The sequence below is a fragment of the Agrilus planipennis genome, unplaced genomic scaffold (assembly GCF_000699045.2).
Source record: "Agrilus planipennis isolate EAB-ADULT unplaced genomic scaffold, Apla_2.0 scaffold175, whole genome shotgun sequence".
NCBI lineage: Eukaryota > Metazoa > Arthropoda > Insecta > Coleoptera > Buprestidae > Agrilus > Agrilus planipennis.
In genome coordinates this window covers 275,746-291,289 of record NW_020442426.1, presented here as the reverse complement: position 1 = coordinate 291,289, position 15,544 = coordinate 275,746, and the positions used below count along the sequence as shown (strand labels likewise).

General features: G+C 29.7%; 4 protein-coding genes across 5 annotated transcripts; 3 read left to right on the top strand and 1 right to left on the bottom strand.

Moving 5' to 3' along the window:
- Positions 1 to 790: 790 nt before the first annotated feature.
- Positions 791 to 1,725, top strand: LOC108736509 (cysteine-rich PDZ-binding protein). 2 transcript variants are annotated; one of them, XM_025980226.1, is made up of 3 exons: positions 791 to 1,042; positions 1,102 to 1,275; positions 1,354 to 1,725. In XM_025980226.1, the coding sequence occupies exons 1-2, from the start codon at positions 870 to 872 to the stop codon at positions 1,229 to 1,231; spliced, it is 303 nt and encodes a 100-aa protein (XP_025836011.1). In that variant the 5' UTR covers positions 791 to 869; the 3' UTR covers positions 1,232 to 1,275; positions 1,354 to 1,725. The 2 variants fall into 2 exon arrangements, with proteins under 2 accessions (XP_025836011.1, XP_025836010.1); XM_025980225.1 differs by having other exon boundaries at positions 1,102 to 1,578.
- Positions 1,643 to 6,048, bottom strand: LOC108736507 (CCAAT/enhancer-binding protein zeta). The gene is given in 15 exon segments (XM_018468961.2): positions 1,643 to 1,735; positions 1,795 to 1,924; positions 1,996 to 2,220; positions 2,278 to 2,409; positions 2,468 to 2,646; positions 2,960 to 3,200; positions 3,417 to 3,723; positions 3,924 to 4,103; positions 4,195 to 4,342; positions 4,405 to 4,607; positions 4,728 to 5,009; positions 5,069 to 5,352; positions 5,412 to 5,594; positions 5,654 to 5,762; positions 5,827 to 6,048. Coding segments are annotated over 14 exon segments (2,703 nt in total). The 5' UTR covers positions 5,932 to 6,048; the 3' UTR covers positions 1,643 to 1,735; positions 1,795 to 1,799.
- Positions 6,049 to 6,223: 175 nt separating this feature from the next.
- Positions 6,224 to 7,801, top strand: LOC108736508 (thioredoxin-related transmembrane protein 1-like). Its single transcript, XM_018468962.2, has 6 exons — positions 6,224 to 6,393; positions 6,505 to 6,666; positions 6,733 to 6,907; positions 6,991 to 7,092; positions 7,150 to 7,269; positions 7,325 to 7,801. The coding sequence occupies exons 1-6, from the start codon at positions 6,254 to 6,256 to the stop codon at positions 7,496 to 7,498; spliced, it is 873 nt and encodes a 290-aa protein (XP_018324464.1). The 5' UTR covers positions 6,224 to 6,253; the 3' UTR covers positions 7,499 to 7,801.
- Positions 7,802 to 9,497: 1,696 nt separating this feature from the next.
- LOC108736489 (gastrula zinc finger protein XlCGF52.1) lies at positions 9,498 to 11,229 on the top strand (the record flags this gene model as incomplete). The annotated part of the gene is made up of 3 exons (XM_018468934.2): positions 9,498 to 9,787; positions 10,025 to 10,447; positions 10,716 to 11,229. Coding segments are annotated over 3 exons (1,038 nt in total), but the record flags the coding sequence as incomplete, so codon positions are not given.
- Between the last annotated feature and the right edge of the window lie 4,315 nt (positions 11,230 to 15,544).

Genomic DNA, 15,544 nt, shown 5'->3' with positions numbered 1-15,544 from the left:
ATTGGGTACCTTATCCTACTCAGACCTGAAAATGTGCCAAGTTATCTACAAGTCAAACTTTTTATATTTATAAAAACCGTTATAAGTATTTCTTTATAATTTGTGAATTTATTACACGAATACTATACATTTTGTTTAATCTTTTAACGTCAAGTTATTCTAGATTTTGGATTTATGTGAATAAATTCATTACCTGTAAAAAACTATTATGTTATTGGTATCTGTAATACAAAAGTTATTTAATAAAACATTTATCAATTTTTGTTTAAAACGATTTAATTGTCACAACTATTTAGTAGAGCCTTGTTACCAAAATATACAGTAGCCTATCAGATAAAGATTAAAAGCTAGGTATGTATGTTAATTTCAGTTCCCTTTTTTCCGTTTAAAGGTAACAGTTATTGTAAATAAATAAACCAAAAAGACTCACCCAAGCTACCATAAAACATGTACACTACGAACTCGTGTTTCATCCACCTCTGTTGTGTGTATACAGATAATAAGCTAGGTATGTATGTTAATTTCAGTTCCCTTTTTTCCGTTTAAAGGTAACAGGTATTGTAAATAAATAAACCAAAAAACTCACCCAAGCTCCTATAAAACATGTACACTGCGAACACGTGTTTCATCCACCTCTGTTGTGGGTATACTGGGGTATACAGATGATCAACTCGAAACAAACGACTCTGACGAGAAAAATATCAATGGCTGCTCTATGGCTAAATTGTGCTTCTTTGCAACTTGACCTGATTAACATCAATTGATAATCGTATTCTATGATCACAAGTGTCATTCGATTATCTATGACGCTAGCATCAGGTAGAAGGTTATGTTTTGGTTTTTTTAGTGGAGTAAACAAGATTTAGAAAATGGTTTGTGAAAAGTGTGAAAAGAAATTAGGAAAAGTAATCACACCAGATCCTTGGAAAAGTGGTGCCCGAAATACCACGGAAGGCGGAGGAAGAACAGTAAACGAAAATAAAGCTTTAACATCAGGTCGAAACAGATTTAATCCTTATACATCATCCTTTGAGAAATGCAGGTTTGTATGTCGTTCTAAAACAGTGGCCATTAGTTTTATTTCGTGATATATGTTTATAGGATATGCAGACAAAAAGTACATCAGGTAGGATCTCATTACTGCCAAGCTTGTGCATACAAGAAAGGGATTTGTGCAATGTGTGGCAAAAAATTGCTAAGTACGAAAAACTATAAACAGTCATCAGCTTAAGTTGCTATTTGGATTCTTGACATGCCTTAATTCAAATAATCGAAGTAAATGCCGTAACTTTAAAGAAACCATAACATATAACTGTATTTATAATGCAACTTTTAAAAGAAATTGTTTTGTAGATCTTGTGATGTAAATATGTGCAGAAAAGTTTGAGTAAGTGTAAATAAGTAGAGATAGTAAAAAAACCGTGACTAAATGGATTCAGTGAAACGAAATAGAGAAGACCTTTCATATACTTATGTTTAATTAGCATGAAATCAAATGCGCAGTATGTTAAATCTTGTACATTTCTTATGTAATTTTTAATGCATTACTTTACTATAATATAAATATGGATAAGTTAATGTTTGCCTTAACTTATTTATTTTAAATGTTTTTTATTTAATTAAAAAGGCCCTCATTGTTTTGAAGAGCTACATGGTCTTTAATGTAGTAACCAACTGAGAAACTGATAACTCACAGATACAAACCATGGTATCTTACAGGATTGAAACGAAAATACTGAAATATTAGAGTATAAATGTATATTATTAACAGAGAACAATATATTATACAATTACATATTTTATTGTTTCTTCAATATTTTGCTCTTTTTATACTTGTTCGGCTTTTTCCTCTTATTTCCCACATATTTATCAAAACCTTTAATCCAGCGATTCCTATTTACTTCCCATGTTAATTGCTTCGTATCTGCAATAATATGCATTGCAATTTGTTATAAATTAAAAAAATCAACACGTTAACAGCAACTTTTTATGTACCTGCATTATCTTTGTTGTATAGAGCTTGAGCACTACCTGGTGCTATTTTTGAACTTCCTTCTTCTTCCAACACTGAAGCAAACTCGTCAGCAGACGCAAATATATTTGTTATATCGTTCTTCAATTTCTTCATATTTAATTTTTTATCAGTTTTAGAAACCTCATCATCAGAGTTAAATTCTATATCACTTACGTCTTCATCATCCGACAGTCCATCCATTAATTCTAAAAATTAATTTGTTATAAAATACACAATCACAAGCGTTTTTTTAACATTAATACCTTTATCATCGTCATCTAAGTCTTCAACGTCCAAATCCATATCTTCATCGTCTTTTGCAAAATCGTCGTCGCTCATTTTATCTTCTGAATTAACTTCATCATTTGAATCATCTTCATCTTTATTTTTTTTTCCTAAGTAAATTTTCGTATGAATACATGTCATGAATATGAAAAATGGTCAAAAAATTACCTTTCTTTTTTAAATTTTCCCCAATATCATTCATATAATCTAAATCATCATCTATTCCTTTGAAGTCTGACATTTTCCCTAACATTTCTTCAAATTCTTCGCTTCCTACAGATTCAACATCACTTTCCTGTTCTTTATCTTCACGTTCCAGTTTTTTGCTCTTTTTGTTTTGAAGGTAGCTGATTATATAATATAACAAATGCATATAATTAGTCAAACGAAACGAGTAGTGGAGGATTAGTTAAAGGTGAAAAGGTTAATGAAAATTTGTTATCCTAGATGATGAGCATATTCATGGTCAAATAATCAGATCAATAATCAATCCAGATAGTAAAATGGAGAAGCAGATTGGGAAAAGAAAATATTCTCATCTAAATAATTGCACTTGGTCAAAGATCAAACACTAATTAAATATGAAACTTGTTATGCTTAGAAAATAACTTTTATTGCTTTGAGTTCTAAGAAATAAATAAGAAATAAAAAATCACTCACAGGAACAGGAAGCGCTCGTCAACAGGTATATTTTTCTCATTCTGATTTAGGTATGAGTCAGATTTAATTGAAATCGACTTGATTCCTTTAGGCAAATAAGTGTTCCGTTTACCAAATGTAGGATGGCATCCCTTTTTCTCCATATCTTCCATTTTCTTTGGATTTTTGAACACAAAACGATCCAAAAACCTTATCAAAGTAAAATCCTTCAAGGGATCGCCACTATATTTAATTACTTCGCCTATAAAATGAACATCAAATTACTTCTAATGTAATATTAACTAACCAAAAATATCAAACAATGAAGAGCAGTAAAAAAAATGCTTTTTTATGTGCAGTTTGTAGTAGTTTCTTTGCAAATGAAGAGTTTTAAAAGGTTTTAATGAAAAGCAACTCCCCATTTTTCCAATTGCATAGTTTTTTAATTAATTTACATACCACTTTATAGCATACTAACCATTTAAAATTTGTTTCGCGAAAAGTGATACAGTTGGGTGAAAATGGTTAACTAGTAAAGTTAATTCCAAGTATGAACAAAATTCTCCTCCAGCATATAATGGATTACGATTGAAACCGTCGTAACTCATTACATTTTTTATCTTGTTATTGGAACTTTTATTTTGGTAAACCCAACTTGTAACTGCTTTACTTTTTTCAATCGTTTCTTGAATATCGCTATTATTTGTATCTTGTATGTCTTTCTCTACTTCAATGTTCTCTTTTTCTGTGGTGTTAATATCACTAATTTCCTCTTCAATTTGGTCCTTTAAACACAATAAATACTTATTAAAAAAATACATTACCTAATCTAACAAAGAATTTGTTTTAAGTAGAGAAAATATATAATAAATAATCACTACAGTGGCTGTGAATGGTTAATATGGAAATTTAAAATAGATTATTAACGTAATGTATGTGATGATAAGAAATTGTACACAAATCCAAATTTTTGTTTTTAATTCACCTTTTCTACTTCTTTCTCATCGGGATCCTTGACATCCATGTATTTTTCTTCTTCGTCGTCTTCTTCATTTAGAATACAGTGCTTTAATTCAAATGCCTTTAGAAGAGATGATTCATAAATTAAATTTGACACCAAATACAACACACCACATGCCATTGATGGCACCATGTATAAGGCAATCTGGAATTAAAAGGTTAAAATAGTGCATATTAAAAAGTCGTTTATTTTTTAAAACTTTCTATACATGTGTATTTTATACAAACATACATACCTGTAAAAGTCTTTTGATAAAGACTTTCACTCTGTTCTTCTCTTTGTCTTTTTTGAGCGCTTTATAAATCAAATTCAATAAAACTGCTTGATGAGCAGTTTGACAAATCTCAGGATCTAATAGCTTTTTATACAGAGCGGTATAAAACCTGAAATTTATTATAACAATTTAAGCGCTGATTAGTTACATAAATAATATCATTAACTCTACCTGTCATTGATAACATCACAGTAATCTGATACCTGATACAGTAAGGCAAGTGCATTTAGAGCTACATTAAATGTTGCAATGTGCACAATTTTATACATTGCATCAACATGTTCAGATATTTTGTTCAGTTCTAATTTTGCATATGGATAGGCTCTATTTACACCAATCAAAAGAGCAGACATCATGCGACTATCTACATCACCCTAAGAAAGTTAATTAATAATTTGCTTTTACATTACACTTCTTTATTAGATATTATTAGCTTTAAAGATTGATTAAATCATTCTTAATACATTTTCAAATAGACAATAGATATAACTTACCAGTTTTATACAAGCTTTGAAAAAGGAAAAATAAACTTCTATAAGTCTCTTTGCTATTTCACTTTCATCATGACTTAAGTAATATTGAGAGAGAAAGCAAAGGGCATAATATTGAGCCCTTTTTGAAATGTTTGTCCTGAAAAGGAGTTTTTCAACTTCCAATAAAACTACTCCTTGCATATTTAAATGCTTTCGTAACAATTGAGTTAGACAATATATGGCTTTGGAGGCTACTTTCTGAGAGGGATCCCCAAGTTTGTTGACAATATAAGCTAGTAAATTCTGTATAAAAAATAAATATTTTTAAAAGTTCACATAAATAATATACGGAAAAGGAATACCTTTTCTTGTTCAGCATTCTCTGCTAACAGTTTAAACATAGCTCCTATAGCCTTTTCTTTATTAGCATCTACGGTATCATGAGCAATTTTATTCAGAGACATTGCATAAGTTGTATACGCTTTTTTCAAATGATCTCCAAAATACCACTAACAAAGATACTTTTTTCTGGTAATAGCATTTCCAGATGACAATTTGTTTAACAGACTTAATGGTCTTTCTTGAAATTGTCTTAGTTTTCTACTAGGATGAAGAAGGTTATTTAAAAAAAGCTCTGATAAAACTTCTGCAAAACAATTCCATGTAAATACTATAGTACTATATTACTTTAATAGTAATCTATACCTATTAGTTGGTTGCATTCTTTCTTTGATACCTTAACCATATTAACTAAATTTCTTATATTTTCTAAGTTATGTAAGGGATCATCTTGTATTGATACAGTATAAGCAGCAATTTTATCAGATGCAGTCCCTTTTGACAATATTGTTTTAATCCATTGATAATCTGAGCTACTTTTCCTATTTTCTAAAAGAAAAACAATTTAATAGTTTACTATTACACTTTAACAAAATGCATTCTCTTACTTGAACTGTAAGTTAAGGAGTCACTATCATAGCATTTTTTAGCTTCATCTTTTAAAGTAATTAGAAGCTCGTCTGTTACTTTATCAAACTGTCTTGGTTCTTCTGGTATCTAAGACATATTAACCATATTATAAATGTACTAACAAAAGTAAATAAAATATTTTCAAACTTACTTCCTCATACCACTTTTTTGATTGTTCAAAGTCATCAGAGTCTACACTACTGTTCACTTTTATTTTATTTCGAAATGGTCTTTCCTTTTTTAATTTAGTTTTCATCGTGAATTGAAATTGATACAACTTTTTTATTTATGAACTAAATAAATTAAAAAATAAAATTTATTCCCATTCTTTAACATCTGCAAACTTAGGTTAGAGTTTCATTAGTTAAAAAAAATACTACGGTTGTACAACTTAACAAGTTAGAAATTCCTAAAATGGGAAGTAGTTACCCGGAAAACATTAGACTGTGAATGAACAGAAGGATTGACAGTACTATGAGGTTTGTTAAGAATATAAATTCTTACAGTCTAATTACTTATAACCTTGAGTTTCTAAGACAACTTGAAAAACATAAAATCAAAATTTTTTAACAAGAAGTATGGCGATGTCACGGACAAAATATTTGACAATTTTTGTAGTTTTTTGTGCCTTTTTATTAGGAAATGCCGAAAAACATATAATTACTTTAAATGAAAATAATTGGACTGATATGTTAAGTGGTGAATGGATGGTTGAGTTGTAAGTTTTTGCCCAATATTTAGGTTAAGTGTAGTGATAAGGGAAGCCGGTCACTAGATAATCGCATAGTTTTATTTCTTTTATCCACAATTAAATAATTTTCATATGTAGCTATGCACCATGGTGTCCTGCATGTAAGGGTTTGCAGCCTGTCTGGAAAGAGTTTGCCTCATGGTCTGGAGAACTTGAAATTAAAGTTGGTCAAGTCGATGTCACAACAGCACCCGGTTTGAGTGGCAGATTTGTAGTTACTGCTTTACCTACAATTTTTCAGTAAGTTCCAGTGACGACAAGAAAGACGTTTAAATGCTCTAATGAATCCATTATTTCTTATTTTAGTGTTATTAATGGAGAGTTTAGACAATACAAAGGAGCAAGGGACAAAGATTCTTTTATTACATTTATAGAAGAAAAGAAATGGAAATCTGTTGACCCGGTTCCTAGCTGGAAAGCTCCAGATACTATTCAGATGTCTATTGTGGCTTCTTTCTTTAAACTGTCGCAATTCCTAAGGGTAGGTAACATTTGATTACTTAAATAAGGATTATTTATTATTTTTAATATAATTTTTAATTATATGCAATGTATCGTTTTAAGACTGTTCACAACTATCTTATGGAAGAATTTGGCTTGCCAACTTGGGGTTCCTATATGATTTTTGCTCTTACAACAATAATTCTAGGAGCGTTTCTTGGACTGGTAATGATTAATGATACAGTAGTATTTTCGTTTTTAACTTAACAAACATTTTTGTAGCTTCTTGTTTGTGTTATTGATTTTGTTTATCCACCAAAAGGAGCAAGTTATACCAAATTACCTAGAGATAAAGATCAAGACAAGAATGATAAGAAACAGTCCCACAGTGACAATGAGCTTGTATGATTACTTTCTTAATGATATAAAATTTGTTAAATTTTTAATTTTCTTACAGGATGATGAGGATATAAAAGATGACCTTGTTGATGATGTAAAGGGCTCGGACAAAGAAAAGCTGTCTGGATCTGAAACAGATAATGAAAGTGATGCAGGTGAAAAGGACAATTCTGAAAAAAGTACTTCTTCCAGTCCTATAGTAAAAAAACGAAAGCCAAGGAAAGCTGACTGAATAATTGTGAAACTACCAAATACTAAATGAGTGAGATTCTTGGCATGATAGCTTTAAGGATGACTTTTTTTGGGTTGCTATGAAATTTTTGGAAATATTATACTTTGAACTTTACTCTCACTTTTATAAATTCAACATGGAATTTATTATACATACATATGTGCAAATGTTATTTATTATACTGCAGGTCTATGCATTTACGTACTTTTTGTAACTATTACTACTCACTGATTTATATTGATAATACTTGTAATATTATGTATATACATGTACTTATACATGTAAAAAAATTTTAGAAATTAACACTGCCTTTTTTTCAGAAAATTTTGCTTAAATTACACTGTTTGTTAAATAATGTAAGATTTCTTTAATATTTTCTAATAAAGATATTTACATAAACTTATTTTTTATAAGACAAATAAGATATATCTGTTGTGAAATTTTCCCCCAAACTTTTTTAAAAGGCCATCCTTAGGACTGGTGACTGTTAAAAAACAAATTTTGCTGTTCTAATTAGTTTTCAACAAGTATCTCATTTCTAGAAAAAAAATTTTAAAATAATATTTTTCAAATTCTTTATAGGCAAAATATAATTTGTTACTAAAACGCTTGGAGTAAGAAATATTAAATAGATTAATCCATTAAATCATTACAATACCATCACAAGTGCAAGATTGTTCAAAATAAAATAGGCCTGATAATAGTTTAAAAAAATTATTTATACATTTTAATCATATGTTATTTGCCTTCAAGATTGGTTGGATTACTTTATTTAAAATGAATTCATTTTGAAAATAAACTGATACTTTATAATTTTGTAATAATAGTTTTTTACAAAAAATTTTAAAATACAGAAAAAAACAAATTGTAAAAGGTTTGTAGATGTATTAAATAGCTGTTTAAAGGAACATTGTGCCAGTATATGCATAGTAGTAATTAACAAAACGGAACGACTGTTATTTTATCTGATGGGATTTAACCATTTGTCTACTAAATTAAAATTAAACATTATAGGTGGACGAATAATCATTTATTCTGTAAATTGTAAATAAAAAAGTTGAAAACATTTTGAAAATGACTTTGAAATGACAATAGAAAAGGTTACGAAGAGGTTATGTTTTTCTTAATAAATAAATCGATTTTTAGTGTTAAATAACAAATTGTAAAAATAACGAGTGAGTTATGTCCTTACAAGTAGAATCATCTGGTTTAACGGTGAAAAGTGAATTATTACAAGATAAGTACAATATTGGCGGAACATGGTGTTTTTCTGATGAGGATGCTAATAAACTTTTAAATTTAGACAATATAAAAGAAGAAACTACTATAAAAAAGGAAGTTGAAGATAATAGTTTTGACGGTGAAATCGAACTTAAAATAAGCAATACTAGTACTACGAGTTTAACTACTTTTACTTATGTTAAGTCGAGACAATTTAAATGTAAATTTTGTTTTGAAGTCTATTCATCAAGAATAGATTTAAGTAATCACTTGGAAGTTCACAGCGATAGAAGGATACATAAGTGTAAATTCTGCGAAAGAAACTTCGCTAATAAAGGAGACTTCACACGTCACGTTAGAATTCATACAGGCGAAAAACCATATAAATGTGGACAATGTGATAAAACATTTAATCAAAAATCCAAATTGGATGTTCATGTTTTAGTCCATAGTAATAACAAACCGCATAAATGTCCATTCTGTGACAAGGGCTTTTTTCAAAAGCATTATCTTAGATTACATTTACGTAATCATACTGGAGAAAGACCTTTTATGTGTGAAATATGCCATAAACAATTTACACAAAAAGCTATTTTAAAAGCTCACCTGCAGCTGCACTCCGAAATAAAAGCTCATAAGTGTGAAGAATGTGGCAAAAGCTTTCATCAGAAATCGAAGTTGTATGCTCATTTAAATAGTCATAGTGGTATCCGGCCTTTTATGTGTAAATGGTGTTTAAGGACATTTCCAGAAAGGTTGTCTGTGAATGCTAAAATGAAAAAGGAAAACATTACAACTTTTTATTACTGATTTTAGATACCTACTTAAAACCCATTTGAAACAACATGTGGAAGATAAGTCTCAGAAATGTGATATTTGTGGCAAAAACTTCCTTAGCAAATATACCCTTGCAGCTCATAGGCATACACATGCAAAAATTAATATTTATAAATGTGGATATTGTGATAGGCAATTTAGGGGGAAAAATTATTTTGAAATTCATTTGAGATCTCATACAGGAGAGAACCTCTTCGAGTGCAATATGTGTGGGAAGAAATTTTTATCACAGTAAATATTTCAGTTTCCTACTTCTTAATTATGCTTTTGAATAAACTTGAGAAAAAGGTTTATTTGCTTGTTTCAAAAATAAAATACATGCAATTTATTTAATGTAATTTAGGTATGTTCCACTGCTTTTCTTTCCCAAAATGGCAAAATATTTTCCTTGGAGAATGCTTTCGACTATTCTGATTTACTTTAGTTTATTTTAGAAAATGTAAATGATTGCAATGTCATTTTTTGTAGGACAACTTTGGATATACACATTACAAGTCATTCGAGCGAAAGACCCTTTGAATGTGCTGAGTGCCAAAAATGTTTTTCCAATAAAAATCAGCTTCGTGTTCATGTTAAAATACATACCGATCTTAAACCTTTCAAATGTACAGCTTGTGACAAATCTTTTGCTCACAAGAAATATTTGAACACACACCTTCAAACTCATGTACCAGAAAAGAATTTTAAATGCGAGTTTTGTGGTAAGTGTTTTACAAAAAAATCCTACCTCTTGAACCATATTCGAATACACGAGGGAACCAAGGAAAAGTTTGAGTGTGACATTTGCCACAAAACCGTTACTAGTAAATCATACTTGAGAAAACATTTAGCGACTCACAAGGGAGAAAAGCCATTCAAGTGTGAAACCTGTGGGCAAAGATTTACTCAGAAGTAAGTAAGAGTAGTACACTTGACTAGCCAATAACGAAAACTATTATTCACGTATTGTTAACGTAATTTATTAAAAATTATGTATCAATATAATGTGCGTTAATTTTGGTGACGTATTTGAAACTTGGAGAGGGTGATGGGGGTTCAGTTATCCCTTTTTGTTCCTTTTTTGGTGTTGGAATAATGTTAATGTTATTAATAAGCATTGCTAATTTGTATTTAGTTATTATTTCTTTTATTTAACTTATTTTAGTTTTCTAACTTTCAGAGGTGGTTTGAAGCGTCATGAAATGTTGCATACTGGCGAACGTCCATTTGAATGTCCGATCTGCGGCAAACGTTTTGTCAAAAAATCGAATTTGACTAGTCATGTTCGCGTCCATACCGGGGAAAAACCGTACGAGTGTCAAGTGTGTCAGAAAAGGTTTCCAGAGAAACACCATCTCGATCTACATATGCGCGTTCACACGGGGGAAAAACCATACGAATGTAAAATTTGTTTGCGAAAATTTTCGCAAAGATCTCCTCTAAAAAAACACATGCTTGCGCATGCACTTAAGACTGATAAGAATGCAGAAGTTAAACAGGGATAAAGTTCTGATGTAGGCGTTTGATAATATTAATGCAGAGTGATTACATGTTATACTGATAAACTATAATTACAATAGATTTTAATTGTGATAATAAGTTAATAAGTACAAAGTGATAATATTAATTTATTTGTGATTTTAAATATAATTTTTATGAAACCGTTAGTAATAATTTTGTTAATTTTTGGCAATGATTATATTAACTACATANAAATTTTAGAAGAGTTACCTATATATATTATATAATATATATACAATGCGTTGTATTTTTGTTAGATTTTGTTGCTATTATGTTCATATTAAATGAATAAGTTACCTTTTTGTAGGTATATATGTATGTTTTATTTCTTGCAATAAGTTTTAAAAACATAATTTATTGGAGCGTGTTTATTTTTATTTTAAATGTGAAAAAGATAGAATAAAGGTTATTTTATAAATAAATCTACGTGTTTTAAATATGAAGTTTTCTTGATCTTAAGGCTCGCTCGATCTTACCCAAAATGCGTGTGTACATTTAATCAATGCCACGAAGAACTTTTACAATATTTTTTAGTTTTAAAGACACTATGTGCCTTTCATTTGATCTGGTCATTTAATACGAGAACGAACTTATTTTGCCTAAAAATTGATTAAACAAATTAAATATCAAAATTAAAATTTTAATAAAGAACTTTGTGAGTAGACTACGTATAACATCCTAAATATTTTTGTAGAATTTGTGGCGCCATCTAATGCAAAATAGTGAAAGTGTAAATATTTTCGCTACTGATAAATATGTACCTGGAGAGTTGATAATTAAAAATTAAAAACTTATCAAGACTACCGATGAGATGACACCAGAAACACTAAAGTTGTGAAAATATCAATTTAATATACGAAGGTTGTCCTGAAAGTAATATAACCCTGTTTTAAAGCCAGTGTGCATAATTTTCTAATTAATTTATGAAACGAATCGAGTTCTAATTTTTGTATTTTTGGTCATATGCATACGGAATTTTCTTGAATAATGTTGCCAAAAATGCTTTTTTAGTAAACGTTAGACATTGTGGTCGAAAATTAATATCTACTCCTCGTACTGAAAAGATATTTTTACATTGATTGAAATTATACGGCTATATAGTATTGAATATGGCAAGAAGTGTAACAACATATTCTTTATTCACCACTAGTTCTTCCCCCTGCCCGCGGCCATTTTTATTGCTCCACTATGACGTAGTGTCGGCCATCATTCTTTTCTAATTGTTGCAGTTGTCGGCCATCATTCTTTTTCAATTGTTGTCGCATTGTCACTGATGTCGGCCATTATGGTTTTTTAATAGATGTATAATAATCAATGATTAAAGTTTAAAGGGATTGTTTGTAAACAAATATGCAATATATCGTACCCTTCAGCATAAAAAATTGCTGATACTAACTAGGTAATACCACTTTGCCCTGTGCTGACGGCGCTTATAATTTCTTTTATAGATAATATTACTAACATGTTTTTGTATTTTTATAAATATCCACCAGTCAACCAATTAATACAAGGCGAGTTATGTATCTTGAGACAATAATATACTTATTCTGATTACATCTTATATTTTAGAAGAAGTGTTAGACAAAAGGTGTGTGCTTTCGAAGGTAAAATCAGCTGGTCACCTTTAATGTGACGTTGATATTAACCTTCAATGTCATTTGCAGGTCAAATCACTTTTTTTTAAATGGGAATACATATTGTAAATTTTGTAATCGAAAAATTAAAATTGAATTGAAAGAACAACGAAATATCCCAAATACCTTTATTGACAAAACAAAATGTTTTCAAAAGGACATACAATTGGTAACCATCAAGATAATTAAAAGATCATTTAATTTCTTTTAATGGGAATGCGNTCATGAGCAATTTTATTCAGAGACATTGCATAAGTTGTATACGCTTTTTTCAAATGATCTCCAAAATACCACTAACAAAGATACTTTTTTCTAATAACAGCATTTCTTTAACAGACTTTTCTTGAAATTGTCTTAGTTTTCTACCGGGATAAAGAAGGTTATTTAAAAAGAGCTCTGATAAAACTTCTGCAAAACAATTCTATGTAAATACTATAGCACTTTATTAATAGCAACCTATACCTATTAGTTTGTTGCATTCTTTTCTTATATTTTCTAAGTTGTGCAAGAGATCATCTTGTATTGATACAGTAGAAGCAGCAGTTTTATCAGATGCAGTCCCTTCTGACAATATTGTTTTAATCCATTTTTGGTTCTTGGCGTGTTCAATATTATAATAATAAAATCTGGTTAAGAAACAAATATTTATTTGACACTGTTAGAGCTGAAGAAGAGTAAAGTAGATGAAGGTTGATTTAGAATTTGAATAATTTAGGAAAGTTATGAAGGTGGAGCTAAAGGTTGTAGATAAAAGAAGGGAATATGGAATAACTCCTTGCTAGATGCTAATACTACTATATCATTTGCAAATCTAAGCATAGTAATCTTTTGCCTCTGTATATCTATCCTTGCAGTTGTACTGTCTTGCGTGTTGATTGCGTCTTCGCTGTATAGATTGAAAAGTAGCGGTGAAAGAAAATAAACTTAAAGATGATGAGAAGATACTATGGTTATTCAGAACAAAATACAGGAAACCACAGTATCCAGGCAAGACTTCACAATTTATATTTACAATCCAATATAAACACACTTTTTCACATGTCGGTTACAAATATTGTCAACATCGTTTAAATTTTTTAGGTAAATAGTTAGCGAGTGGTGCAAGGTACAAGTTACATTATATGATCGGAATAATAAAAACTGATCGTATTATGTTATCATTTCATTAACGACGATTTGTAAAAAGGTTTAATAATAAGAAAAGTTAAAGTTACACAGTCCATCGAAGGTTACGTTGGTTAAAATTCGTTAATTATTTTTACCGTTACTTTGTGGAAATGCATATTTCACAAATAAATTTTTAAAACTTTCAAACTATTGATTTTACTAGGTTATTTTCCAAAATAGCAGAAAATAAATATTTTTAAATTTTATTCTTTTTTGAATATCTATTAAAACTCACTCATGACCAGGCATCACATGTTATAACAAAAATTATTAATTCGCTATGAATTTGCTTTTAAAAACATTAAGAACTATAACATGAATGAAGATTTAGCTGGAAATATTTTTGTACGTATGCAAATAGAGCTATTTTTGGATATATATATCTATTTAAACAAGACTAAACCTTTTTCATAAATTTTTTCCTATGCCAAATTTAACTTTAATAGACAATAAAAAAATTGCTAATTTACCTAATAAAACAGATCAAAATGTTTCCTAAAGTTTTATAAATTAACACCTTTAACTCTTTTTTATAAACTATTCCACTTCTATATAGTTAATATTGATAATAAAATCGTTTGAAGAAATCAGAGCCGATAGGGTAATAAGCTTTTTATAAACGAATACCAATGTTTTATCGCAGATGGGGGAGGTTTTTCAAGATAGGTTAGGTCCCACTTGGGAAGAAACCCGAAATGGAAACAATAAAGTTATTGCTTGTAAATTATCTAAATCGAAAAAGTATAAACCTAACCTAACCCGGTCAAACATGCGCCATACCACCTTGCCGTACTTTCCCTACCTTACCAAACCAATCTAACATGATCAAACATAATACAATCCAACCCAAGTCAATCCAGCGCAATCTATGCTAACCTAACCTAACCTAACCTAACCTAACCTAACTTAACCCGGTCAAACTTGCGCCATGCCACCTTGCCGTACTTTCCCTTCCTCATAAACCCAATCTAACATGATCAAACATAATATAATCCAACCCATCTCAATCCAGCGCAATCTATGCTAACCTAACCTAACCTAACGTACCCTAACCTAACGTACACAATGAATTAATAATCCAGGAATGTTTACACGGACAAAAACAGAAATAATGAATGTTACAATTAATTTTTTGAGTTGGGTTTGGATATTTTTTTGTAGAATTCCCAAAATTTTATGAAACATTGTTAACTCTTTATGATTTAAACCTTTTAGATATGAGACTCTGGCTTAAAATATTTATTTGAGCACTATAAAGTATAAAATGAAACAAGAATACTGTATATACTTCTTATGTAACTTTTTATTGGTGAAATAATCCATAACATCCTCATAATTTATGCTGTTAATTATCTCAGTCTCTTCCAACAAAAGGTTCAAAGAGTTAAGTATTCCTTGAGGCAATGAAGACCTCTGATAACTGTTTAGATGTTTTAAACAGAATAATTTGACCGGAGTGCAAGCCGCGATACGGAGAGCTATATTCAAGTTAGGGTAAAAGTTACTTTAGGGTTCGATTCCCGGTGAGGGTGTGATAGCAGCAACAAAAAATTTTTTTCATTAACTTGAAGTAATCTGTAGTGGAGAGAAATTAAGTTGATTTAAAATTAATGTTTAATAGTTATTTTTTATTTATAAATGCATATCTTTGCGTGAGAATGTGTAAATCATTAGATGGAAAATTAAA